The sequence below is a fragment of the Oncorhynchus tshawytscha genome, linkage group LG13 (genome assembly GCF_018296145.1).
Source record: "Oncorhynchus tshawytscha isolate Ot180627B linkage group LG13, Otsh_v2.0, whole genome shotgun sequence".
NCBI lineage: Eukaryota > Metazoa > Chordata > Actinopteri > Salmoniformes > Salmonidae > Oncorhynchus > Oncorhynchus tshawytscha.
The window spans coordinates 94,289,990-94,316,661 of record NC_056441.1 but is presented as its reverse complement, the minus strand read 5'-3'; the positions used below and the strand labels follow the sequence as shown (position 1 = coordinate 94,316,661).

The window sequence follows — 26,672 nt, the reverse complement described above, 5'->3', positions numbered from 1 at the left end:
TTAGCAAGGCAAAAAAAATTGCTGGTATCTGTGCAGAAGGTAAAGGCCGCTAGCAGTGGCTAACAATGACTAAATAGCTTGTAGCTAATTAGCTGGTTAGCGTCTGATGGCTAGGTGGTTCTTGCTATAAATAATAGCGGTTCCGTATCACATTGGCTGAGGCAGGTTACCGGAAGGTATAATTTAACTAAAATGGAGAAGAGATTGAGAATAAAATTGAAATATATACAAAAAAAGATGAAAAAATACAAAAGTACACGAGAGGATGAGCAAAACACGTCTGCACTGCTACGCCATCTTGGAATACAATTGTATGCTGTGGCGTTAAGATTTCCCTTCACTGGAACTAAGAGGCACAGCCCAAACCATGAAAAACAGCCCCAGACTAATATTCCTCCTCCAACAAACTTTACAGTTGGAACTATGCATTGGGGCAGGTGGGGTTCTCCTGGCATCCTCCAAACCCAGATTTGCGGTGAAGTGGTGAAGTGTGATTCATCATTCCAGAGAACTCACACCTGTAGCCATGACGTGCTCTGAAAGGCAGGGCTCACATCAAGACCATCATGCTGGAAACCCTGGACCCACTCCAATTCACATACTGCCCAAACAGATCCAGAGGTGACACAATCTCAATCGCTCTCCACACTGACCTTTCCCACCTGGACAAAAGGAACACCTACTGTATGTGAGAATGCTGTTCATTGACTACAGCTCAGCATTCAATATCATAGTAACAACACATCTACCACGCTGATCCTCAACACTGTGGCCAGTGATGTAACTCCTCCCTATAGGCTGTCTCGTCATTGTCGATGATCAGGCCTACCCCTGCTGTGTCATCAGCAAACTTAATGATGGTTTTGGAGTCGTGCTGAGCTTTGACGGAACTTTGGTGTTGAATGATGAGCTGTAGTCAATCAATAGCATTCTCACATAGGTGTTCCCTTTGTCCAGGTGGGAAATGGCAGTGTGGAGTGCAATAGAGATTTTTAGGTAAAACGGATTTAAGATTTCCTGCATTAAAGCCCCCGGCCACTAGGAGCGCCGCCTCTGGATGAGCGTTTTCCTGTTTGCTTATGGCCGCATACAGCTCGTTGAGTGCAGTCTTAGTGCCGCACTCTCTGATGTGCCGGTGAATGATTTAGTGTTGGTGTTACTCCTTCTGAAATCATCTGATTTATTGTTGGTGTTACTCCCTCTAAAATCATCTGATTTAGTGTTGGTGATACTCCCTCTAAAATCATCTGATTTAGTGTTGGTGTTACTCCTTCTAAAATCATCTGATTTATTGTTGGTGTTACTCCCTCTAAAATCATCTGATTTAGTGTTGGTGATACTCCCTCTAAAATCATCTGATTTAGTGTTGGTGTTACTCCTTCTAAAATCATCTGATTTATTGTTGGTGATACTCCCTATAAAATCATCTGATTTAGTGTTGGTGATACTCCCTCTAAAATCATCTGATTTAGTGTTGATGTTACTCCCTCTAAAATCATCTGATTTAGTGTTGGTGTTACTCCCTCTAAAATCATCTGATTTAGTGTTGGTGTTACTCCCTCTAAAATCATCTGATTTAGTGTTGGTGTTACTCCCTCTAAAATCATCTGATTTAGTGTTGGTGTTACTCCCTCTAAAATCATCTGATTTAGTGTTGGTGTTACTCCCTCTAAAATCATCTGATTTAGTGTTGGTGTTACTCCCTCTAAAATCATCTGATTTAGTGTTGGTGTTACTCCTTCTAAAATCATCTGATTTATTGTTGGTGTTGCTCCCTCTGAAATCATCTGATTTAGTGTTGGTGATACTCCCTCTAAAATCATCTGATTTAGTGTTGGTGATACTCCCTCTTTAGTGCTGAAATCATCTGATTTATTGTTGGTGTTACTCCCTCTGAAATCATCTGATTTAGTGTTGGTGATACTCCCTCTAAAATCATCTGATTTAGTGTTGGTGATACTCCCTCTGAAATCATCTGATTTAGTGTTGGTGATACTCCCTCTGAAATCATCTGATTTATTGTTGGTGATACTCCCTCTAAAATCATCTGATTTAGTGTTGGTGTTGCTCCCTCTGAAATCATCTGATTTAGTGCTGAATGATTTAGTGTTGGTGTTACTCCCTCTAAAATCATCTGATTTATTGTTGGTGTTACTCCCTCTAAAATCATCTGATTTATTGTTGGTGTTGCTCCCTCTGAAATCATCTGATTTAGTGCTGAATGATTTAGTGTTGGTGTTACTCCCTCTAAAATCATCTGATTTAGTGTTGGTGTTACTCCTTCTAAAATCATTTGATTTATTGTTGGTGTTGCTCCCTCTGAAATCATCTGATTTAGTGCTGAATGATTTAGTGTTGGTGTTACTCCCTTTAAAAAAGGAAGGGTTGTTTACACATACACACACAAAAAAAATAAGAAATTACTTTTGGCATTTGGTGTATTTTGTCTTGCTTTCTTCTTCAATGTGACCCTCTTTTTTCTTAACTCCTCATGATCTTCTACGTCTTTCAGAGCGTGAAGAGTTTGGGCCGGTGTTCGTCCAGGAACCACATGATGCCGTCTTTGCGTTGGACTCTGAGGAGAAGAAAGTTATGATGAGTTGTGAAGCCAGAGGCAACCCTGTACCTGTATACAGGTATGACTCTATCTCTATCTCTATCTCTAACCCTGTACCTGTATACAGGTATAACTCTATCTCTATCTCTATCTCTAACCCTGTACCTGTATACAGGTATGACTCTATCTCTATCTCTATCTCTAACCCTGTACCTGGGCGTGAAGAGTTGAACCACATATACAGGTATGACTCTATCTCTATCTCTATCTCTATCTCTATCTCTAACCCTGTACCTGTAGACAGGTATGACTCTATCTCTATCTCTATCTCTAACCCTGCACCTGTATACAGGTATCACTCTATCTCTATCTCTATCTCTAACCCTGTACCTGTATACAGGTATGACTCTATCTCTAACCCTGTACCTGTATACAGGTATGACTCTATCTCTATCTCTATCTCTAACCCTGTACCTGTATACAGGTATGACTCTATCTCTATCTCTATTTCTAACCCTGTACCTGTATACAGGTATGACTCTATTTCTATCTCTATATCTAACCCTGTACCTGTATACAGGTATGACTCTATCTCTATCTCTATCTCTAACCCTCTACCTGTAGACAGGTATGACTCTATCTCTATCTCTAACCCTGCACCTGTATACAGGTATCACTCTATCTCTATCTCTATCTCTAACCCTGTACCTGTATACAGGTATGACTCTATCTCTATCTCTAACCCTGTACCTGTATACAGGTATGACTATATCTCTACCTCTAACCCTGTACCTGTATACAGGTATGACTCTATCTCTATCTCTATCTCTAACCCTGTACCTGTATACAGGTATGACTCTATCTCTATCTCTAACCCTGTACCTGCATACAGGTATGACTATATCTCTACCTCTAACCCTGTACCTGTATACAGGTATGACTCTCTATCTCTAACCCTGCACCTGTATACAGGTATCACTCTATCTCTATCTCTATCTCTAACCCTGTACCTGTATACAGGTATGACTCTATCTCTATCTCTATCTCTAACCCTGTACCTGTATACAGGTATGACTCTATCTCTAACCCTGTACCTGTATACAGGTATGACTCTATCTCTATCTCTATCTCTAACCTTGTACCTGTATACAGGTATGACTCTATCTCTATCTTTAATCCTGTACCTGTATACAGGAATGAGTCTATCTCTATCTCTAACCCTGTACCTGTATACAGGTATGACTCTATCTCTATCTCTAACCCTGTACCTGTATACAGGTATGACTCTATCTCTATCTCTATCTCTAACCCTGTACCTGTATACAGGTATGATTCTGTCTCTATCTCTAACCCTGTACCCCTATACAGGTATGACTCTATCTCTAACGCTGTACCTGTATACAGGTATGAGTCTATATCTATCTCTATCTCTAACCCTGTATACAGGTATGACTCTATCTCTATCTCTAACCCTGTACCTGTATACATATATGACTCTATCTCTATCTCTAACCCTGTACCTGTACACAGGTATGACTCTATCTCTATCTCTATCCCTAACCCTGTACCTATTTACAGGTATGACTCTATCTCTATCTCTATCTCTAACCCTGTACCTGTATACAGGTATGATTCTGTCTCTATCTCTAACCCTGTACCCCTATACAGGTATGACTCTATCTATATCTCTATCTCTAACCCTGTACCTGTATACAGGTATGACTCTATCTCTATCTCTATCTCTAACCCTGTACCTGTATACAGGTATGACTCTATCTCTATCTCTAACCCTGTACCTGTATACAGGTATGACTCTATCTCTATCTCTATCTCTAACCCTGTACCTGTATACAGGTATGACTCTATCTCTATCTCTAACCCTGTACCTGTATACAGGTATGACTCTATCTCTATCTCTAACCCTGTACCTGTATACAGGTATGACTCTATCTCTATCTCTAACCCTGTACCTGTATACAGGTATGACTCTATCTCTATCTCTATCTCTAACCCTGTACCTGTATACAGGTATGACTCTATCTATATCTCTATCTCTAACCCTGTACCTGTATACAGGTATGACTCTATCTCTATCTCTATCTCTAACCCTGTACCTGTATACAGGTATGACTCTATCTCTATCTCTAACCCTGTACCTGCATACAGGTATGACTCTATCTCTATCTCTAACCCTGTACCTGTATACAGGTATGACTCTATCTCTATCTCTAACCCTGTACCTGTATACGGGTATGACTCTATCTCTATCTCTATCTCTAACCATGTACCTGTATACAGGTATGACTCTATCTCTATCTCTAACCCTGTACCTGCATACAGGTATGACTCTATCTCTATCTCTAACCCTGTACCTGTATACAGGTATGACTCTATCTCTATCTCTATCTCTAAGCCTGTACCTGTATACGGGTATGACTCTATCTCTAACCATGTACCTGTATACAGGTATGACTCTATCTCTATCTCTAACCCTGTACCTGCATACAGGTATGACTCTATCTCTATCTCTAACCCTGTACCTGTAGACAGGTATGACTCTCGCTCTATCTCTAACCCTGTACCTGTATACAGGTATGACTCTATCTCTATCTCTATCTCTAACCCTGTACCTGTATACAGGTATGACTCTATCTCTATCTCTATCTCTAACCCTGTACCTGTATACAGGTATGACTCTATCTCGATCTCTCTCTAACCCTGTACCTGTATACAGGTATGACTCTATCTCTGTCTCTATCTCTAACCCTGTACCTGTATACAGGTATGACTCTATCTCTATCTCTAACCCTGTACAGGTTTGTGAACTCGGCCTCAGGACCAGCTGGATGGGGGGACTATTTTCTTTGCTCAGCTCTTGGCATTGCGGGGCTTGGTAATGATATGAGAGGGGGTCACAGTATTTGAGATGTTTCCAAAACTGAATTGCTCTTCTTTGAGTTTTTATTATTAGTGGATATTGGCCTAATTCTGCCCTGCATGCAGGGTTTGTAGTTTTCCTCTGGACATGTAGGAGAGTCTTACAGAACTCTACATGCTTGGTTTCAGTGGGGTGTTTGTCACATTGGGTGAAATCTTGTTTTGCAAGTGGACCCCACACCTCGCTGGCATGAAGTGCAATTGGTTCAATGACACATTCAATTAGTTTTAGACCCTGGTTAAAGAATTTTGTTATTTTCTTGAACATATTTAATGCTGCACATATTGCCAGTGTACATTGATTTAATTATGTCATATGTTTTACCCGCTACACCACTTTCAAAAACTTTGTAGAACAGTCCTGTATGCCAAATAGAATCAAATGCTTTTTGGAAGTCGATGAAGCAAGCGTGTATGTTGGTATTATTTTGGTGGACATGTTTATCTATCAGGGTGTGTAGGGTGTAAATATCATCAGTCATGTGATGTTTGGTATAAATTCAATTAGGCTTTTACTCAAGACATTGTGCTTATTAATTACATGTATAATACTACAGAAAACCTTTCCCAGGGTACTGTTCACACAAATGCCTCTGTAATTGTTAGGGTCAAATTTGTCTCTGTTTTTAAAGATTGGGGTTATGAGTCCTTGATTCCAGATGTCAGGGAAATAACCTACACTCAGGATCAAATTAAACAGTTTTAATATAGCCAATTGAAATGTTGCCCTCTCTCTCTCTCTATATGTCCATCTTTCTCTCAATTCAATTCAATTCAATTCAAGGGCTTTATTGGCATGGGAAACATGTGTTAACATTACCAAAGCAAGTGAGGTAGACAACATACAAAGTGAATATATAAAGTGAAAAACAACAAAAATTAACAGTAAACATTACACATACAGAAGTTTCAAAACAGTAAAGACATTACAAATGTCATATTATATATATATATACAGTGTTTTAACAATGTACAAATGGTTAAAGGACACAAGATAAAATAAATAAGCATAAATATGGGTTGTATTTACAATGGTGTTTGTTCTTCACTGGTTGCCCTTTTCTCGTGGCAACAGGTTACAAATCTTGCTGCTGTGATGTCACACTGTTGAATTTCACCCAGTAGATATGGGAGTTTTTCAAAATTGGATTTTTTTTCGAATTCTTTGTGGATCTGTGTAATCTGAGGGAAATATGTCTCTCTAATATGGTCATACATTGGGCAGGAGGTTAGGAAGTGCAGCTCAGTTTCCACCTCTCTCTCTCTCTGTCAAGATCTCTGACCATCTCTCTCTCTCTTTCCATCTCTCTCCCACTCTCTGTCTCTGTCCATCTCTCTCTCTCTCTCTCTCTCTCTCTCTCTCTCTGTCCATCTCCATCTATTTCTCTGTCTATCTCTGCCTTTCTCTATCTATATATGTCTCTGTCTCTCTCTCTCTGTCCATCTCCATCTCTTTCTCTGTCTATCTCTGCCTTTCTCTATCTATATATGTCTCTGTCTCTCTCTCTCTGTCCATCTCCATCTCTTTCTCTGTCTATCTCTGCCTTTCTCTATCTATATATGTCTCTGTCTTCTCTCTCTCTGTCCATCTCCATCTCTTTCTCTGTCTATCTCTGCCTTTCTCTATCTATATATGTCTTTCTCAAAATCTCTCTTGTCCATCTCCATCTCTTTCTCTGTCTATCTCTGCCTTTCTCTCATCTATAGGTTATGTCTCTGTCTCTCTCTCTTTTGTCCATCTCCATCTCTTTCTCTGTCTATCTCTGCCTTTCTCTATCTATATATGTCTCTGTCTCTCTCTCTCTGTCCATCTCCATCTCTTTCTCTGTCTATCTCTGCCTTTCTCTATCTATATATGTCTCTGTCTCTCTCTCTCTGTCCATCTCCATCTCTTTCTCTGTCTATCTCTGCCTTTCTCTATCTACATATGTCTCTGTCTCTCTCTATCTGTCCATATTCATAAGAATCGGAGCCACAGATTCTACATGTAACCCTGCCCTTTGTTATCATTGTTTATGTCTGCAGTTGGTTCATCAATGGAACAGTAGTGGAGACAGAGAACCGTTACAGCTTGATCGATGGCAACTTGATAATAACCAACGCCAGCGAGACGGCAGACTATGGGAGATACCAGTGTAAGGCGGAGAACAGCTATGGGACGGTCCTGAGTCGGGATGCACTGCTACAGTTTGCCTGTGAGTATCTCTCTCTCTGATCTCTCAATTTACACACAGTATTATATACAGTTTGTTAGACTGAAAAAAAAACTGGATTCAATCCCTATCACGGAAGTATAGTGGAAGATCGTTGTTAAAATATAATGGTCATTTCCGATTGAGTCGACATACTGTATGCAACGTTTATCGTGAATGCAATCTCCGGGACAAGTTGAGCTATGACACAGATATTTCGCTATACTACTACTATTACTGCTATATATATATATATATATATATATATATATATATATATATATATATATATATATATATATATATATATATATATATATATATATACTATATATATAGCAGTATATATATATAGTATATATAGATAGCAGTATATATATAGTAGATATAGATAGCAGTATATATATAGTATATATAGATAGCAGTATATATATAGTATATATAGATAGCAGTATATATATATATATATATATATATATATATATATATATATATATATATATATATATATATATATATAGTACATATATAGTACATATAGATAGCAGTATGTATATATATATATATAGATAGATAGATATCAGTATATATATTATATATAGACAGGAATATATATAGTATATATAGATAGCAGTGTATATATATATATATATATATATATATATATATATATAGATAGCAGTACATATACAGTGGGGCAAAAAAGTATTTAGTCAGTCACCAATTGTGCAAGTTCTCCCACTTACAAAGATGAGAGAGACCTGTAATTTATATCATTGGTACACTTCAACTATGACAGACAAAATGAGAAAAAAAATCCAGAAAATCACATTGTAGGATTTTTATTTATTTATTTGCAAATTATACTCTACTTTTGACCAGAGCCCGATGGGGAGAGGGTGTAAGAATAGGGTGCCATTTTTGTTGCTGCCACCATTCTCTTCCTCCAGTAGTCCTGTGGCCAGGCTCCAAAACATCATCACAAGCCAAGGAAGCATAGCGATGGTGAGGCCAGGGGCGACTGTGCCCCTTTGCTTACAGTTTCCCCAGGAGTGCAGGTCATAAAAGCCTTATTGCCATGCCTGCAGGAAGCTTATGTTCCACTATTCTCAGCCAGTGGACTGTTGCTGCTAGAGAATATACAGACTGTGTTGTTGTGTTTGTTGTATATGGGATGTTATGGTGAAAGGATAAGATACAGGTTAGAAGTGAATACGTTTTAAAGATGAATACATTGGTTCTTATACCAAAAAGTGGAGGAATGAAAACTGGATGGTGTTCAGAGATGCATAGGAAGGGTTGACGGAGGGAGGGAGGGAGGGAGGGAGGGAGAGAGGGAGGGAGGGAGGGAGGGAGGGAGGGAGGGAGGGAGGGAGGGAGGGAGGGAGGGAGGGAGGGAGGGAGGGAGGGAGGGAGGGAGGGAGGGAGGGAGGGAAGAGGAGGGTACTGTGTGTGTAGGATGTATAGGGTCTGCTGTTACACACTGAGATATCAATACATTATACTGATGTCTGCTGAGATATCAATACATTATACTGATGCCTGCTGAGATATCAATACATTATACTGATGCCTGCTGAGATATCAATACATTATACTGATGCCTGCTGAGATATCAATACATTATACTGATGCCTGCTGAGATATCAATACATTATACTGATGCCTGCTGAGATATCAATACATTATACTGATGCCTGCTGAGATATCAATACATTATACTGATGCCTGCTGAGATATCAATACATTATACTGATGCCTGCTGAAATATCAATACATTATACTGATGCCTGCTGAGATATCAATACATTATACTGATGCCTGCTGAGATATCAATACATTATACTGATGTCTGCTGAGATATCAATACATTATACTGATGATGCCTGCTGAGATATCAATACATTATACTGATGTCTGCTGAGATATCAATACATTATACTGATGTCTGCTGAGATCAGGTGGCAGGCCTCTCCTGCTGCCTGCCACCAGACTTACCAATGTGTGCGTGTGCGTGTCTCTCTCTCTGTGTCTGTGTGTTTGTGTGCATGCTTGCCAGTGTGTGTGTCTCTCTCTGTGTGTTTGTGTGCATGCTTGCCAGTGTGCGTGTCTCTCTCTGTGTGTTTGTGTGCATGCTTGCCAGTGTACGTGTCTCTCTCTGTGTGTCTGTGTGTTTGTGTGCATGCTTGCCAGTGTGTGTGTATGACCTTACGTATTCTTGACAACTTCATACAGTCCAACTGCTACACACCGTGATCATTTATCATCGGTTGAAAGTTGGAACAGATCTTTTAACCAATTCAATATTCCTCCCCTTGGAATATGTGTTGTCGTGTTGTAGTCCTACTTCCTGGTCTCCCCTTCTCCTCAACATGCCCAGCAAGCAGCTAAAGGCCTGTCAATGTGTGTCCCAAATGGCACTCTGTTCCCTGTGTAGTGCACTACGTTTAACTGTGACCCGATGGGGATATGGTGCCATTTGGGACACAGACGTGATGCAGCTCCCTCTCTAACTCTCTCTCTCTGCATAACGAATGTCCATCATTTATCCCTCCCTGTGAAACTCAAGGTTATTCCTCATTGGTACAATCTCATGCGTTGAATCGTATTTATCTGTCGACCACTGACAGTAAAACTTCTGATTTACGCCGAAAAATCTTGTAGTGGAATATTTTAGAATAAGAAAACAGTGAGCTATGTCGGAGTGCGGAGGTAACCTAAGGGTTAAAAGCGTTGGGCCAGTAAGCGAAAGGTCTTTCGAATCCCTGAGCAGGCAAGATGGAAAAATCTTCCATTGAGCAAGGCAGCCCTCCGTACCTCTCTGATTCAGAGGGGTTGAATGCAGAAGTCACATTACAGTTGAAGACATTCAGTTGCGGCTGACTAAGTATTTCAATTGGATAATACATGGAGTTGGTAAATCTATTTCAAACTAAATTAATTCTGATAAATTCGAAATAAATTATATTTAATAACCACTACAATTCCATGAAAAACGATAGAATGACAAACTAAATAAATATGTATAGCAGACTAGAGGTAAATGGTGGTTTCTTCCCTGTCCTCTCTCTGGCGGTGGTAATGATGCAGTCCTATAGGCTGTGTGTGCCCATCTGAGGCTGGACCACTCTGGCCAATCAGAACATTGAAGAAAAAAACCAACAACATCTTAATTCACTGTGTACCTGCCTTGCCGTTCATAAAACTCAACGGACCTCTCTTGCGCGGTGGAACCCAGAATGATATGTCACCTTTGTTATGGCCGAGGACACCCAAACCAGGGTGGGCACCAGAAAGCCCAAGGAGCCTGACCTTCTCTGGAAGTTGCTGTAGCCCTCTGCGATATTTAGCCTAAATTGGCTATTGGATGAGACAACGGGTCCGTTCTAGCTTGGTATGTCAGGCATTGGAAATGTGAATTTGGCCATGTTGGGGGTAATAATGTATTTAGGTTATAATTTAGGTTATAATTTATTGAGACGCATGAATACACAACACAAAATATTGATTTTATGGCTGTTTTAAAATAAATGTCACAGGTAATGAATGGGATTGAAAACAGGTGTGTGGGAAGACAAGACAAAACCAATGGAAAATGAAAAATGGATCAATGATGGCTAGAAGACCGGTGACGTCGAATGCCGAGCACCGCCCGAACAAGGAGAGGCAACGACCGGCTGAAGTCTCCCCCCCTGACGCCGGCCTCGGGACGACCCGGAGGGCGAGGTGCAGGGCGATCCGGATGGAGACGGTGGAATTCTGATAACATGGAAGGATCTAACACATCCTCCACCGGAACCCAGCATCTCTCCTCCGGCCCGTAACCCTCCCAGTCCACGAGGTACTGAAGGCCCCTCGCCCGACGTCTTGAATCCAAAATGGATCGAACAGAGTACGCCGGAACCCCCTCGATGTCTAGAGGAGGCGGAGGAACATCACGCACTTCAGCCTCCTGGAGCGGGCCAGCCACCATCGGCCTGAGGAGAGACACATGGAACGAGGGGTTAATACGGTAATTAGTGGGCAGTTGTAACCTATAAAATACCTTGTTCACTCTCCTCAGGACTTTAAACGGCCCCACAAACCGCGGACCCAGCTTCCGGCAGAGCAGGCGGAGGGGCAGGTTTCGGGTCGAGAGCCAGACCCTGTCCCCTGGTGCGAACACTGGGGCCTCACTGCGGCGACGGTCTGCGCCAATTTTCTGGCGCCTTATGGCACGCTGAAGGTGGACGTGGGCTGCCTCCCAGGTTTCCTCAGCGCGCCGAAACCAATTGTCCACCGCAGGGGCCTCGGTCTGGCTCTGATGCCAAGGAGCCAGAACCGGCTGATACCCTAATACACATTGAAAAGGAGTAAGGTTAGTGGAGGAGTGACGTAGCGAGTTCTGAGCCATCTCTGCCCAGGGCACGAACTTCGCCCACTCCCCCGCCGATCCTGGCAATAAGACCGCAGAAACCTACCCACATCCTGGTTAACTCTCGCCACCTGCCCATTACTCTCGGGGTGAAAACCTGAGGTAAGACTAACCGAGATCCCCAGACGCTCCATGAACGCCTTCCAGACCCTTGATGTGAACTGGGGACCCCGATCAGACACTGTATCCTCAGGCACTCCATAGTACCGGAAAACGTGTGTAAATAGGGCCTCTGCAAGGCCGTAGGGAGACCGGGCAAAGGGAGGAGACGACAGGACTTTGAAAACCAATCCACAACGACCAGGATCGTGGTGTAACCCTGTGAAGGTGGAAGATCAGTCAAAAAATCCACCGACAGGTCCGACTACGGCCGTTGAGGAATGGGTAGAGGTTGTAGCTTACCTCTGGGCAGGTGTCTAGGAGCCTTGCACTGGGCGCACACCGAGCAGGAAGAAACATAAATCCTCACGTCCTTAGCCAAAGTGGGCCACCAGTACCTCCCTTCAAGACAGCGCATCGCCCGACCTATCCCAGGATGACCAGAGGAGGGTGACATGTGAGCCCAATAGATCAATCAGTCGCGGACAGCAGACGGAACGTACAGACGACCAGCTGGACACTCAGAGGGAGAGGGCTCTGCACGTGACGCCCGCTCAATGTCCGTGTCCAGCTCCCACACTACAGGCGCCACCAGACACGAAGCTGGGAGTATGGGAGTGGGATCCATGGATCGCTCCTCTGTGTCATACAGCCGAGACAATGCGTCTACCTTAAAGTTCTGTGAGCCTGGTCTGTAAGAAAGAGTAAACACAAAACGAGTGAAAAACATGGCCCACCTTGCCTGGCGAGGATTCAATCTCTTCGCCTGCCGGATGTACTCCAGATTGCGGTGGTCAGCCCAGATGAGAAAAGGTTGTTTAGCCCCCTCAAGCCAATGCCTCCACACCTTCAAGGCTCCTACGACAGCTAACAGCTCTCGGTTCCCCACATCATAGTTTCGCTCCGCTGGGCTGAGCTTCTTCGAAAAGAAAGCACAGGGGCGAAGCTTCAGTGGCGTACCCGAACACTGAGAGAGCACTGCTCCTATCCCAGCTTCGGATGCGTCCACCTCCACTATGAATGGCAAAGAGGGATCCGGATGAGCCAGCACAGGCACCGAGGTAAACAGAGTCTTCAGGTGCTCAAAAGCCCTGTTCGCCTCAGCCGACCACTGCAAGCGCACTGGGCCCCCCTTTAGCAGTGAGGTAATGGGAGCTGCCACCTGACTAAAACCCCGGATAAACCTCCGGTAGTAATTGGCACACCCCAAAAAACGCTGCAACTCCTTTACCGTGGTTGGAGTCGGCCAATTACGCACGGCTGTAATGCGGTCGCTCTCCATCTCCACTCCTGAAGTGGAAATCCGATGCCCTAGGAAGGTGATGGATTGTTGGAAGAACAAGCATTTCCCAGCCTTGACATATAGATCATGCTCCAACAGGCGACCAAGCACCCTGCGCACCAGGGACACATGCTCGGCGCGTGTAGCAGAGTATATCAGAATATCATCGATATACACCACTACACCCTGCCCGTGCAGGTCCCTGAAGATCTCGTCTACAAATGATTGGAAAACTGATGGAGCATTCGTCAACCGATATGGCATGACAAGGTACTCATAATGACCTGAGGTGGTGCTAAATGCCATCTTCCACTCATCACCCTTCCGAATACGCACCAGATTGTACGCAATCCTGAGATCCAATTTTGTGAAAAAACGTGCCCCGTGCATTAACTCAATAACCGTATTAATCAGAGGTAGCAGGTAACTATATTTCACTGTGATTTTATTCAGACCTCGATAATCAATGCACGGGCGTAAACCGCCATCCTTTTTTCACAAAAAAGAAACTCGAAGAGACGGGTGAAATGGATGGCTGAATGAACCCCTGATGCAGAGATTCAGAGACATATGTCTCCTTAGCCTCCGTCTCCGCTTGCGACAGGGGATACACGTGACTCTTGAGATATGCAGCGTCTACCAGGAGATCTATCGCACAATCCCCCCCGTCGATGGGGTGGTAATTGAGTCGCCTTCTTTTTACAGAAGGCGAGAGCCAAATCGGCATATTCGGGGGGAATGCGCCGCATCCTCCCTTCTACACACAGTGCTGGCCCATTCCAGGGCTTTCCCGGTGAGGCATGAGACAAGGGCGTAACTCTTCTCACGGTCAGATGGTACTGGGGAGGCCGTGGCTAGATATAAGTTCAGCTTAAGGAGGAAACCCTGGCAGCCGGCAGTATCTCCGTTGTATCCCGTGGGTAGGGCTAAATGGATCTTCGATTCCGGAGAGGAAAAAACGTTCAAGGGAGATTCCGGTTGTGGTGGTGGTGGCGCTGGAGAAACTCCCTGTCTCTCCCAGCGATCCATATTCTGGACAATGCAATCCATGACGGAGCTTATACAGTCAAGCTCCCTCGCTTGTTCCTGAACGCGTTCCTCCAGCTCCATGAGCATAGTGTCCTCTCCTGCTGACTTCATATTTAGGGTCAGAGATTCTGTCAGGCATATGTGTATAGGTGGCAGAGAAGTCAGGCGCAGGAGAGTCAAACGGAGTGTAAAATGGAGTCTTTTAATAATGTCATAGTAACATGCTCCATAACACTAAACAGGAAAAGAACATAAACAAATATGGGTACGAAGACCCGTCGCGCACATATACAACAAAAACACTACACTGACAATAAACAATCTCTGACAAAGACATGAGGGGAAACAGAAGGTTAAATACACAACAGGTAATGAATGGGATTGAAAACAGGTGTGTGGGAAGACAAGACAAAACCAATGGAAAATGAAAAATGGATCAATGATGGCTAGAAGACCGGTGACGTCGAACGCCGAGCACCACCCGAACAAGGAGAGGCAACGACTTCAGCAGAAGTCGAGACATAAAGCTTATTTATGATACAGTGTGTAACAATACAATTAAATGCGAAGTCGCAATAAAGCTCTCCTCTCAGACAGTGCATTGATATGAAGCTAGTGCATTGACTATAACCTACTACTAGTATTATGTCTACTAGACTATAGTGTGCTAATAGTATGTCTACTAGACTATAGTGTGCTAATGGTATTATGTCTACTAGACTATAACCTACTAATAGTATTATGTCTACTAGACTATAGTCTGCTAATGGTATTATGTCTACTAGACTATAACCTACTACTAGTATTATGTCTACTAGACTATAGTCTGCTAATAGTATTATGTCTACTAGACTAAAACCTACTAATAGTATTATGTCTACTAGACTATAACATACTTATAGTATTATGTCTACTAGACTAAAACCTACTAATAGTATTATGTCTACTAGACTATAGTGTGCTAATAGTATTATGTCTACTAGACTATAACCTACTACTAGTATTATGTCTACTAGGCTATTGTGTGCTAATAGTATTATGTCTACTAGACTATAGTGTGCTAATAGTATTATGTCTACTAGACTATAGTGTGCTAATGGTATTATGTCTACTAGACTATAACCTGCTAATAGTATTATGTCTACTAGACTATAGTCTGCTAATGGTATTATGTCTACTAGACTATAACCTACTAATAGTATTATGTCTACTAGACTATAGTCTGCTAATAGGATTATGTCTACTAGACTATAGTCTGCTAATAGTATTATGTCTACTAGACTATAGTCTGCTAATAGTATTATGTCTACTAGACTATAACCTACTAATAGTATTATGTCTACTAGACTATAACCTACTTATAGTATTATGTCTACTAGACTATAGTCTGCTAATAGTATTATGTCTACTAGACTATAACCTACTAATAGTATTATGTCTACTAGACTATAACCTACTAATAGTATTATGTCTACTAGACTATAGTCTGCTAATAGTATTATGTCTACTAGACTATAACCTACTAATAGTATTATGTCTACTAGACTATAACCTACTAATAGTATTATGTCTACTAGACTATAACCTACTAATAGTATTATGTCTACTAGACTATAACCTACTAATAGTATTATGTCTACTAGACTATAACCTACTAATAGTATTATGTCTACTAGACTATAACCTACTACTAGTATTCTGTCTACTAAATCAAAATCAAATCAAATGTATTTATATAGCCCTTCGTACATCAGCTGATATCTCAAAGTGCTGTACAGAAACCCAGCCTAAAACCCCAAACAGCAAGCAATGCAAATCAAATCAAAATCAAATTTTATTTGTCACATACACATGGTTAGCAGATGTTAATGCGAGTGTAGCGAAATGCTTGTGCTTCTAGTTCCGACAATGCAGTAATAACGAACAAGTAATCTAACTAACAATTCCAAAAAAACTACTGTCTTATACACAGTGTAAGGGGATAAAGAATATGTACATAAGGATATATGAATGAGTGATGGTACAGAGCAGCATAGGCAAGATACAGTAGATGATATCGAGTACAGTATATACATATGAGATGAGTATGTAAACCAAGTGGCATAGTTAAAGTGGCTAGTGATACATGTATTACATAAGGATGCAGTCGATGATATAGAGTACAGTATCTACGTATGCATATGAGATGAATAATATAGGGTAAGTAACATTATATAAGGTAGCATTGTTTAAAGTGGCTAGTGATATATTTACATCATTTCCCATCAATTCCCATTATTAAAGTGGCTGGAGTAGAGTCAGTGTCATTGACAGTGTGTTGGCAGTAGCCACTCAATGTTAGTGGTGGCTGTTTAACAGTCTGATGGCCTTGAGATAGAAGCTGTTTTTCAGTCTCACGGTCCCAGCTTTGATGCACCTGTACTGACCTCGCCTTCTGGATGACAGCGGGGTGAACAGGCAGTGGCTCGGGTGGTTGATGTCCTTGATGATCTTTATGGCCTTCCTGTAGCATCGGGTGGTGTAGGTGTCCTGGAGGGCAGGTAGTTTGCCCCCGGTGATGCGTTGTGCAGACCTCACTACCCTCTGGAGAGCCTTACGGTTGAGGGCGGTGCAGTTGCCATACCAGGCGGTGATACAGCCCACCAGGATGCTCTCGATTGTGCATCTGTAGAAGTTTGTGAGTGCTTTTGGTGACAAGCCAAATTTCTTCAGCCTCCTGAGGTTGAAGAGGCGCTGCTGCGCCTTCCTCACGATGCTGTCTGTGTGAGTGGACCAATTCAGTTTGTCTGTGATGTATATCCCGAGGAACTTAAAACTTGCTACCCTCTCCACTACTGTTCCATCGATGTGGATGGGGGTGTTCCCTCTGCTGTTTCCTGAAGTCCACAATCATCTCCTTAGTTTTGTTGACGTTGAGTGTGAGGTTATTTTCCTGACACCACACTCCGAGGGCCCTCACCTCCTCCCTGTAGGCCGTCTCGTAGTTGTTGGTAATCAAGCCTACCACTGTTGTGTCGTCCGCAAATTTGATGATTGAGTTGGAGGCGTGCATGGCCACGCAGTCGTGGGAGAACAGGGAGTACAGGAGAGGGCTCAGAACGCACCCTTGTGGGGCCCCAGTGTTGAGGATCAGCGGGGAGGAGATGTTGTTGCCTACCCTCACCACCTGGGGGCGGCCCGTCAGGAAGTCCAGAACCCAGTTGCACAGGGCGGGGTCGAGACCCAGGGTACTATGGTGTTGAATGCCGAGCTGTAGTCGATGAACAGCATTCTCACATAGGTATTCTTCTTGTCCAGATGGGTTAGGGCAGTGTGCAGTGTGGTTGAGATTGCATCATCTGTGGACCTATTTGGGCGGTAAGCAAATTGGAGTGGGTCTAGGGTGTCAGGTAGGGTGGAGGTGATATGGTCCTTGACTAGTCTCTCAAAGCACTTCATGATGACGGATGTGAGTGCTACGGGGCGGTAGTCGTTTAATGCAGGTGTAGAAGCATGGTGGCTAGGAAAAACTCCCTAGAAAGGCCAAAACCTAGGAAGAAACCTAGAGAGGAACCAGGCTATGTGGGGTGGCCAGTCCTCTTCTGGCTGTGCCGGGTGGAGATTATAACAGAACATGGCCAAGATGTTCAAATGTTCATAAATGACCAGCATGGTCGTATAATAATAAGGCAGAACAGTTGAAACTGGAGCAGCAGCACGGTCAGGTGGACTGGGGACAGCAAGGAGTCATCATGTCAGGCAGTCCCGGGGCATGGTCCCAGGGCCCAGGTCAGTTGAAACTGGAGCAGCAGCACGGCCAGGTGGACTGGGGACAGCAAGGAGTCATCATGTCAGGTAGTCCTGGGGCATGGTCCCAGGGCTCAGGTCCTCCGAGAGAGAGAGAGAAAGAGAGAATTAGAGAACGCACACTTAGATTCACACAGGACACCGAATAGGACAGGAGAGGTACTCCAGATATAACAAACTAACCCTAGCCCCCCGACACATAAACTACTGCAGCATAAATACTGGAGGCTGAGACAGGAGGGGTCAGGAGACCCTGTGGCCCCATCCGAGGACACCCCCGGACAGGGCCAAACAGGAAGGATATAACCCCACCCACTTTGCCAAAGCACAGCCCCCACACCACTAGAGGGATATCTTCAACCATCAACTTACCATCCTGAGACAAGGCTGAGTATAGCCCACAAAGATCTCCGCCACGGCACAACCCAAGGGGGGCGCCAACCCAGACAGGATGACCACATCAGTGAATCAACCCACTCAGGTGACGCACCCCTTCCAGGGACGGCATGAGAGAGCCCCAGTAAGCCAGTGACTCAGCCCCTGTAATAGGGTTAGAGGCAGAGAATCCCAGTGGAAAGAGGGGAACCGGCCAGGCAGAGACAGCAAGGGTGGTTCGTTGCTCCAGAGCCTTTCCGTTCACCTTCCCACTCCTGGGCCAGACTACACTCAATCATATGACCCACTGAAGAGATGAGTCTTCAGTAAAGACTTAAAGGTTGAGACCGAGTTTGCGTCTCTGACATGGGTAGGCAGACCGTTCCATAAAAATGGAGCTCTATAGGAGAAAGCCCTGCCTCCAGCTGTTTGCTTAGAAATTCTAGGGACAATTAGGAGGCCTGCGTCTTGTGACCGTAGCGTATGTGTAGGTATGTACGGCAGGACCAAATCAGAGAGATAGGTAGGAGCAAGCCCATGTAATGCTTTGTAGGTTAGCAGTAAAACCTTGAAATCAGCCATACTAGACTATAGTCTGCTAATGGTATTATGTCTACTAGACTATAACATACTAATAGTATTATGTCTACTAGACTAGAACCTACTAATAGTATTATGTCTACTAGACTATAACCTACTACTAGTATTATGTCTACTAGACTTTAACCTACTAATAGTATTATGTCTACTAGACTATAGTCTGCTAATGGTATTATATCTACTAGACTGTAACCTACTACTAGTATTATGTCTACTAGACTATAGTGTGCTAATAGTATTATGTCTACTAGACTATAGTCTGCTAATAGTTATGCCACGTAGTATTAGGTCCTACTCGTCACTTATTATGATGATTATAAATAGAAGATTATCACGTGTCACCATGGTGCTGATTTAGTGAAGTCAGATGAAAGCTGAACCGATGTCTCCAAGATCACATGAATTAGTGTGTTATATAACATAACTAAATAAATATAATAGCATAGCTTAGTAGATCTATATAACATAACTGAATAAATATAATAGCATAGCTTAGTAGATCTATATAACATAACTGAATAAATATAATAGCATAGCTTAGTAGATCTATATAACATAACTGAATAAATATAATAGCATAGCTTAGTAGATCTATATAACATAACTGAATAAATATAATAGCATAGCTTAGTAGATCTATATAACATAACTGAATAAATATAATAGCATAGCTTAGTAGACCTATATAATATAATAGCATAGCTTAGTAGACCTATATAATATAATAGTATAGCTTAGAAGACCTATATAATATAATAGCATAGCTTAGTAGATCTATATAATATAATAGCGTAGCTTAGTAGATCTATATAACATAATAGCATAGCTTAGTAGATCTATATAATATAATAGCATAGCTTAGTAGATCTATATAATATAATAGCATAGCTTAGTAGACCTATATAACATAATAGCATAGCTTAGTAGATCTATATAATATAATAGCATAGCTTAGTAGACCTATATAACATAATAGCATAGCTTAGTAGATCTATATAACATAATAGCATAGCTTAGTAGATCTATATAATATAATAGCATAGCTTAGTAGATCTATATAATATAATAGCATAGCTTAGTAGACCTATATCAAATCAAATCAAATCAAATCTGGTGACGCACCCCTTCCAGGGACGGCATGAGAGAGCCTAATATAATAGCATAGCTTAGTAGATCTATATAACATAACTGAATAAATATAATAGCATAGCTTAGTAGACCTATAACATTACTGTTACACCAACAACACCTCCTCATCTCTAGTTTTAGGATGGTTAACTGAAGATGAAGATGAAAAATGACCGTGCTCCAAAACTCAAAAGAGCACGCCACTAGGGCAGGATATATGCTTTGATTTAAACAATAAACAAGAAGGCTCAAAGATTTATGATCTTCTGTAGATCACTTGCTCTGACACAAATGGTTAAAGATCCCACCAGGATATGCAAAGTACAATTGACTTAATATTGGTGTCTGATAAATCTAGTCTATGGAATCAGTGATCATTTTATTACATTTTACACAAGGAGGGTTTTTAAAAACATATTTAGGTGTCACAAAACTGTTAGAATCAGAGGACTCAAACAAAATACTGTGTTTAAATGTTTAGGGATGAAGTGGGTAAAATTGACGAGTCACCTGTGCTGGATAGTGTAGGGCTAGACAGTGCCTGGGAAGCCTTTACATGTAGACTCTTTGATGTGGTGAATGTGATGGCTCCCATTAGACGGGTCAGGGTAAAGCAGAGATCAAGCCCTTGGTTTAATCATGACATTCTAGAATCTATCCAAGCCAGGAATCAGGCCTTTAAGACATGTAAGAACAGCAGGATGGATGAAGCACAGATCAGGATGGATGAAGCACAGAGCAGGATGGATGAAGCACAGAGCAGGATGGATGAAGCACAGAGCAGGATGGATGAATCACAGAGCAGGATGGATGAAGCACAGATCAGGATGGATGAAGCACAGATCAGGATGGATGAAGCACAGAGCAGGATGGATGAAGCACATACCAGGATGGATGAAGCACAGATCAGGATGGATGAAGCACAGATCAGGATGGATGAAGCACAGAGCAGGATGGATGAAGCGCAGAGCAGGATGGATGAAGCACAGAGCAGGATGGATGAAGCACAGATCAGGATGGATGAAGCACAGATCAGGATGGATGAAGCACAGAGCAGGATGGATGAAGCACAGAGCAGGATGGATGAAGCACAGAGCAGGATGGATGAAGCACAGAGCAGGATGGATGAAGCACAGAGCAGGATGGATGAAGCACAGAGCAGGATGGATGAAGCACAGAGCAGGATGGATGAAGCACAGAGCAGGATGGATGAAGCACAGAGCATGATGGATGAAGCACAGAGCAGGATGGATGAAGCACAGAGCAGGATGGATGAAGCACAGAGCAGGATGGATGAAGCACAGAGCAGGATGGATGAAGCACAGATCAGGATGGATGAAGCACAGATCAGGATGGATGAAGCACAGATCAGGATGGATGAAGCACAGAGCAGGATGGATGAAGCACAGAGCAGGATGGATGAAGCACAGAGCAGGATGGATGAAGCACAGATCAGGATGGATGAAGCACAGATCAGGATGGATGAAGCACAGAGCAGGATGGATGAAGCACAGAGCAGGATGGATGAAGCACAGATCAGGATGGATGAAGCACAGAGCAGGATGGATGAAGCACAGAGCAGGATGGATGAAGCACAGAGCAGGATGGATGAAGCACAGAGCAGGATGGATGAAGCACAGAGCAGGATGGATGAAGCACAGATCAGGATGGATGAAGCACAGATCAGGATGGATGAAGCACAGAGCAGGATGGATGAAGCACAGAGCAGGATGGATGAAGCACAGAGCAGGATGGATGAAGCACAGAGCAGGATGGTTGAAGCTAAGAGGGGTTACTTTGATGTGAAAATCATTGAGAACTAAAATGACCCTAAAATGGTTTGGAAATCATTTAAGGAACTAGGCTGTAGTTGTACTACCAACAACAAACTTAACAGTATTGGACTGAACATCAAAGGGGGAGATGGTATATGAAAAAGCAGAGGTTGCCAATTAATTAAACTCTTTTTAAAATTCTGTTGCCAGCAGGCTGGTTAGCAAGCTGCCCACCAGTGTTGGTTTGTATGTAAATGACCAAGTCAAGAAGTATTATGCCGAGTTAGGGATTCAGCCAAACTCTTTTTCTTTTGCAAAGGTAGCAACAGCCAAAGTGGCCAGTATGCTAGCAGAGCTTAGATGCTCCAAAGCCACAGGCCTGGAAGGTTTCTTATAGATTCTGCTGAGCAAATTGGCCCTTGTATTACGCATATCGTTAATCTCTCTCTTGAACAAGGCATCTTTCCCAGGGACATGAAACAAGCTAAAGTTATACCTCTGTATAAGAAGGGAATAAAGTCTGACCCTGGGAATTATAAGTCTGTATCTATCCTCTGTAACATCAAAGATCCTGGAGAGAATTGTACATGAACAAATGTATGAATATGTTGTCAAACAGGGTCTACTGTATGATTTTCAGTCTGGTTTTAGAAAAAAAATGATTCATGTCTCCTTTACTTGACTGACTTCATCAGGAAAGAGATTGATGAGGGAAATCTGTGTGGAATGGTACTGCTTGACCGTCAGAAGGCCTTTGATACAGTTAACCACTGTCTCCTAATCTCCAAACTGGAGGCACTGGGGTTAAGCAGTATCCCTCTAGGCTGGGTAAGGTCCTATTTATCAGGAAGGGAGCAGGTAGTAGAAGTTAATGGTTCACTGTCTCAGGCAAATCCAATGAGTTGTGGCGTTCCGCAGGGGAGCGTGCTTGGGCCTCTACTGTTTTTATTGTATATTAACAATATGAAAGATGCTTGTTCTTGCTGTCTTTTTCTTTATGCAGATTTATACACTTCTGGTGTCTCACAACAGTAAAACTATGTTGGAGAGCAGACTTAGCACAGAGCTGACTAACATTAGAAAATGGCTTGGAGATAATGAGCTATCTCTGCACTTAGGGAAAACTGAAGCAATTATTTTTGTATCCAGACCTAAATTGAGTAGGTCCTCTGAAATCAGAGTAAGTAGGGGGTGAGGTGCTGACTACTAAAACCTCTGTTAGCTACCTGGGACGAATGGAGTTAGGGAGGGGGGTGCTGACTACTAAAACCTCTGTTAGCTACCTGGGACGAATGGAGTTAGGGGGTGCTGACTACTAAAACCTCTGTTAGCTACCTGGGATGAATGGAGTTAGGGGGGTGCTGACTACTAAAACCTCTGTTAGCTACCTGGGACGAATGGAGTTAGGGAGGGGGGTGCTGACTACTAAAACCTCTGTTAGCTACCTGGGACGAATGGAGTTATGGGGGGGTGCTGACTACAAAACCTCTGTTAGCTACCTGGGACGAATGGAGTTAAGGGGGGCGGGGTGGTGCAGACTACTAAAACCTTGGTTAGCTACCTGGGACGAATGGAGTTAGGGGGTGTGCTGACTACTAAAACCTCTGTTAGCTACCTGGGACGAATGGAGTTAGGGGGTGCTGACTACTAAAACCTCTGTTAGCTACCTGGGACGAATGGAGTTAGGGGGGGGGTGCTGTCTACTAAAACCTCTGTTAGCTACCTGGGACGAATGGAGTTAGGGGGGTGCTGACTACTAAAACCTCTGTTAGCTACCTGGGACGATTGGAGTTAGGGGGGGTGCTGACTACTAAAACCTCTGTTAGCTACCTGGGACGAATGGAGTTAGGGGAGGGGTGCTGACTACTAAAACCTCTGTTAGCTACCTGGGACGAATGGAGTTAGGGGGTGCTGACTACTAAAACCTCTGTTAGCTACCTGGGACGAATGGAGTTAGGGAGGGGGGTGCTGTCTACTAAAACCTGTGTTAGCTACCTGGGACGAATGGAGTTAGGGAGGGGGGGTGCTGACTACTACTAAAACCTCTGTTAGCTACCTGGGACGAATGGGGTTAGGGGGGTGCTGACTACTAAAACCTCTGTTAGCTACCTGGGACGAATGGAGTTAGGGGGAGGGGGTGCTGACTACTAAAACCTCTGTTAGCTACCTGGGACGAATGGAGTTAGGGGGGGGGGGTGCTGACTACTAAAACCTCTGTTAGCTACCTGGGATGAATGGAGTTAGGGGGTGCTGACTACTAAAACCTCTGTTAGCTACCTGGGATGAATGGAGTTAGGGGGGGAGGGGGTGCTGACTACTAAAACCTCTGTTAGCTACCTGGGATGTATCCTTGATGGGAGCTTGGGAGATGTGAGCAGGGCCAATAAGGTGCTAGGGAAGGTTAATGCCACGACTATGTTTTTGTCTAGAAAGTCCAAGCTGCTTGATAAGGACTCCATGAGAGTTTTAACCACTACTGCCCTCATTCAATGCCATTTTGACTATGGTTGTACTTCCTGGTTTGGGGGCTTATCTAAACTTCTGAAGGGGAAGCTCCAGATAGCCCAGAATAAGCTGATAAGTATTGAAGGTCCACGTACTCACATTCAGTTGAAGTCGGTAGTTTATATACACTTAGGTTGGAGTCATTAAAACTTGTTTTTCAACCACTCCACACATTTCTTGTTAACAAACTATAGTTTTGGCAAGTCGGTTAGGACATCTACTTTGTGCATGACACAAGTCATTTTTCCAACAATTGTTTACAGACAGATTATTTCACTTATAATTCACTGTATCACAATTTCAGTGGGTCAGAAGTTTACATACACTAAGTTGACTGTGCCTTTAAACAGCTTGGAAAATTCCAGAAAATGATGTCATGGCTTTAGAAGCTTCTGATAGGCTAATTGACATCATTTGAGTCAATTGGAGCTGTACCTGTGGATATGTTTCAAGGCATACCTTCAAACTCAGCGCCTCTTTGCTTGACATCATGGGAATATCAAAAGAAAGCAGTCAAGACCTCAGAAAAAAAGTGTAGACCTCCACAAGTCTGGTTCACCCTTGAGAGCAATTTCCAAATGCCTGAGGGTACTACGTTCATCTGTACAAACAATAGTACGCAAGTATAAACACCATGGGACCACACAGCCGTCACACTGCTCAGGAAGGAGAGGCTCCTAGAGATGAACGTACTTTGGTGCGAAATCTGCAAATCAATCCCAGAACAACAGCAAAGGACCTTGTGAAGATGCTGGAGGAAACGGGTACAAAAGTATCGATATCCACAGTAAAATGATCCTATATCGAAATAACCAGAAAGGCCGCTCAGCAAGGAAGAAGCCACTGCTCCAAAAAACGCCATAAAAAGCCAGACTACGGTTTGGAACTGCACATGGGGACAAAGAAATGTCCTCTGATCTGATGAAACAAAAATAGAACTGTTTGGACTTAATGACCATGGTTATGTTTGTTTGGAGAAAAGGGGGAGGGCTTGCAAGAAGAACACCATCCCAACCGTGAAGCACTGGGGTGGCAGCATCATGTTGTGGGGGTGCTTTGCTGCAGGAGGGACTGGTGCACTTCACGAAATGGATGGCATCATGAGGTAGGACAATAATGTGGATATATTGAAGCAACATCTCAAGACATTGGAGTAATGCTGGGAAAGATACTGTCTTGTATATTGGAGCCTCAGAATGGAATGAGTTGCCTGTTAAAACAACGTCCTCTCTGGGCAGCTTTAAACATAAAGTTAAAAACAGTTTGATGGCTGCTGTTCTATTTGAATAACCCCTATGATGTGTCTGCAATAATGAGATAGATGCTCTTCTTCTTTGTTTTTAATGTTTTATTATCTCGCTGTCATACTGTGTTCAATCTAGCCATCTTGTCTCAATGGAAATAAGTCCCAGACTGTATAGTGTGTTATCCTCTATGATTTAACAGTGGAAATAAGTCCCAGACTGTATAGTGTGTTATCCTCTATGATTTAACAGTGGAAATAAGTCCCAGACTGTATAGTGTGTTATCCTCTATGATTTAACAGTGGAAATAAGTCCCAGACTGTATAGTGTGTTATCCTCTATGATTTAACAGTGGAAATAAGTCCCAGACTGTATAGTGTGTTATCCTCTATGATTTAACAGTGGAAATAAGTCCCAGACTGTATAGTGTGTTATCCTCTATGATTTAACAGTGGAAATAAGTCCCAGACTGTATTGTGTGTTATCCTCTATGATTTAACAGTGGAAATAAGTCCCAGACTGTATTGTGTGTTATCAAATATGATTTAACAGTGGAAATAAGTCCCAGACTGTATTGTGTGTTATCCTCTATGATTTAACAATGGAAATAAGTCCCAGACTGTATTGTGTGTTATCCTCTATGATTTAACAATGGAAATAAGTCCCAGACTGTATTGTGTGTTATCCTCTATGATTTAACAATGGAAATAAGTCCCAGACTGTATTGTGTGTTATCCTCTATGATTTAA

General features: G+C 42.7%; 1 protein-coding gene across 1 annotated transcript in view; it reads left to right on the top strand.

The window, feature by feature from the left end:
* Nucleotides 1–26,672, top strand: part of cntn5 (contactin 5) — a 471,145-nt gene that overhangs the window by 61,794 nt on the left and 382,679 nt on the right. Inside the window, exons 3-4 of the mRNA XM_042296548.1 lie at nt 2,513–2,636; nt 7,520–7,689. Of these exons, the coding sequence (XP_042152482.1) occupies nt 2,513–2,636; nt 7,520–7,689 (294 nt within the window). The remainder of the gene's footprint in view (nt 1–2,512; nt 2,637–7,519; nt 7,690–26,672) is intronic.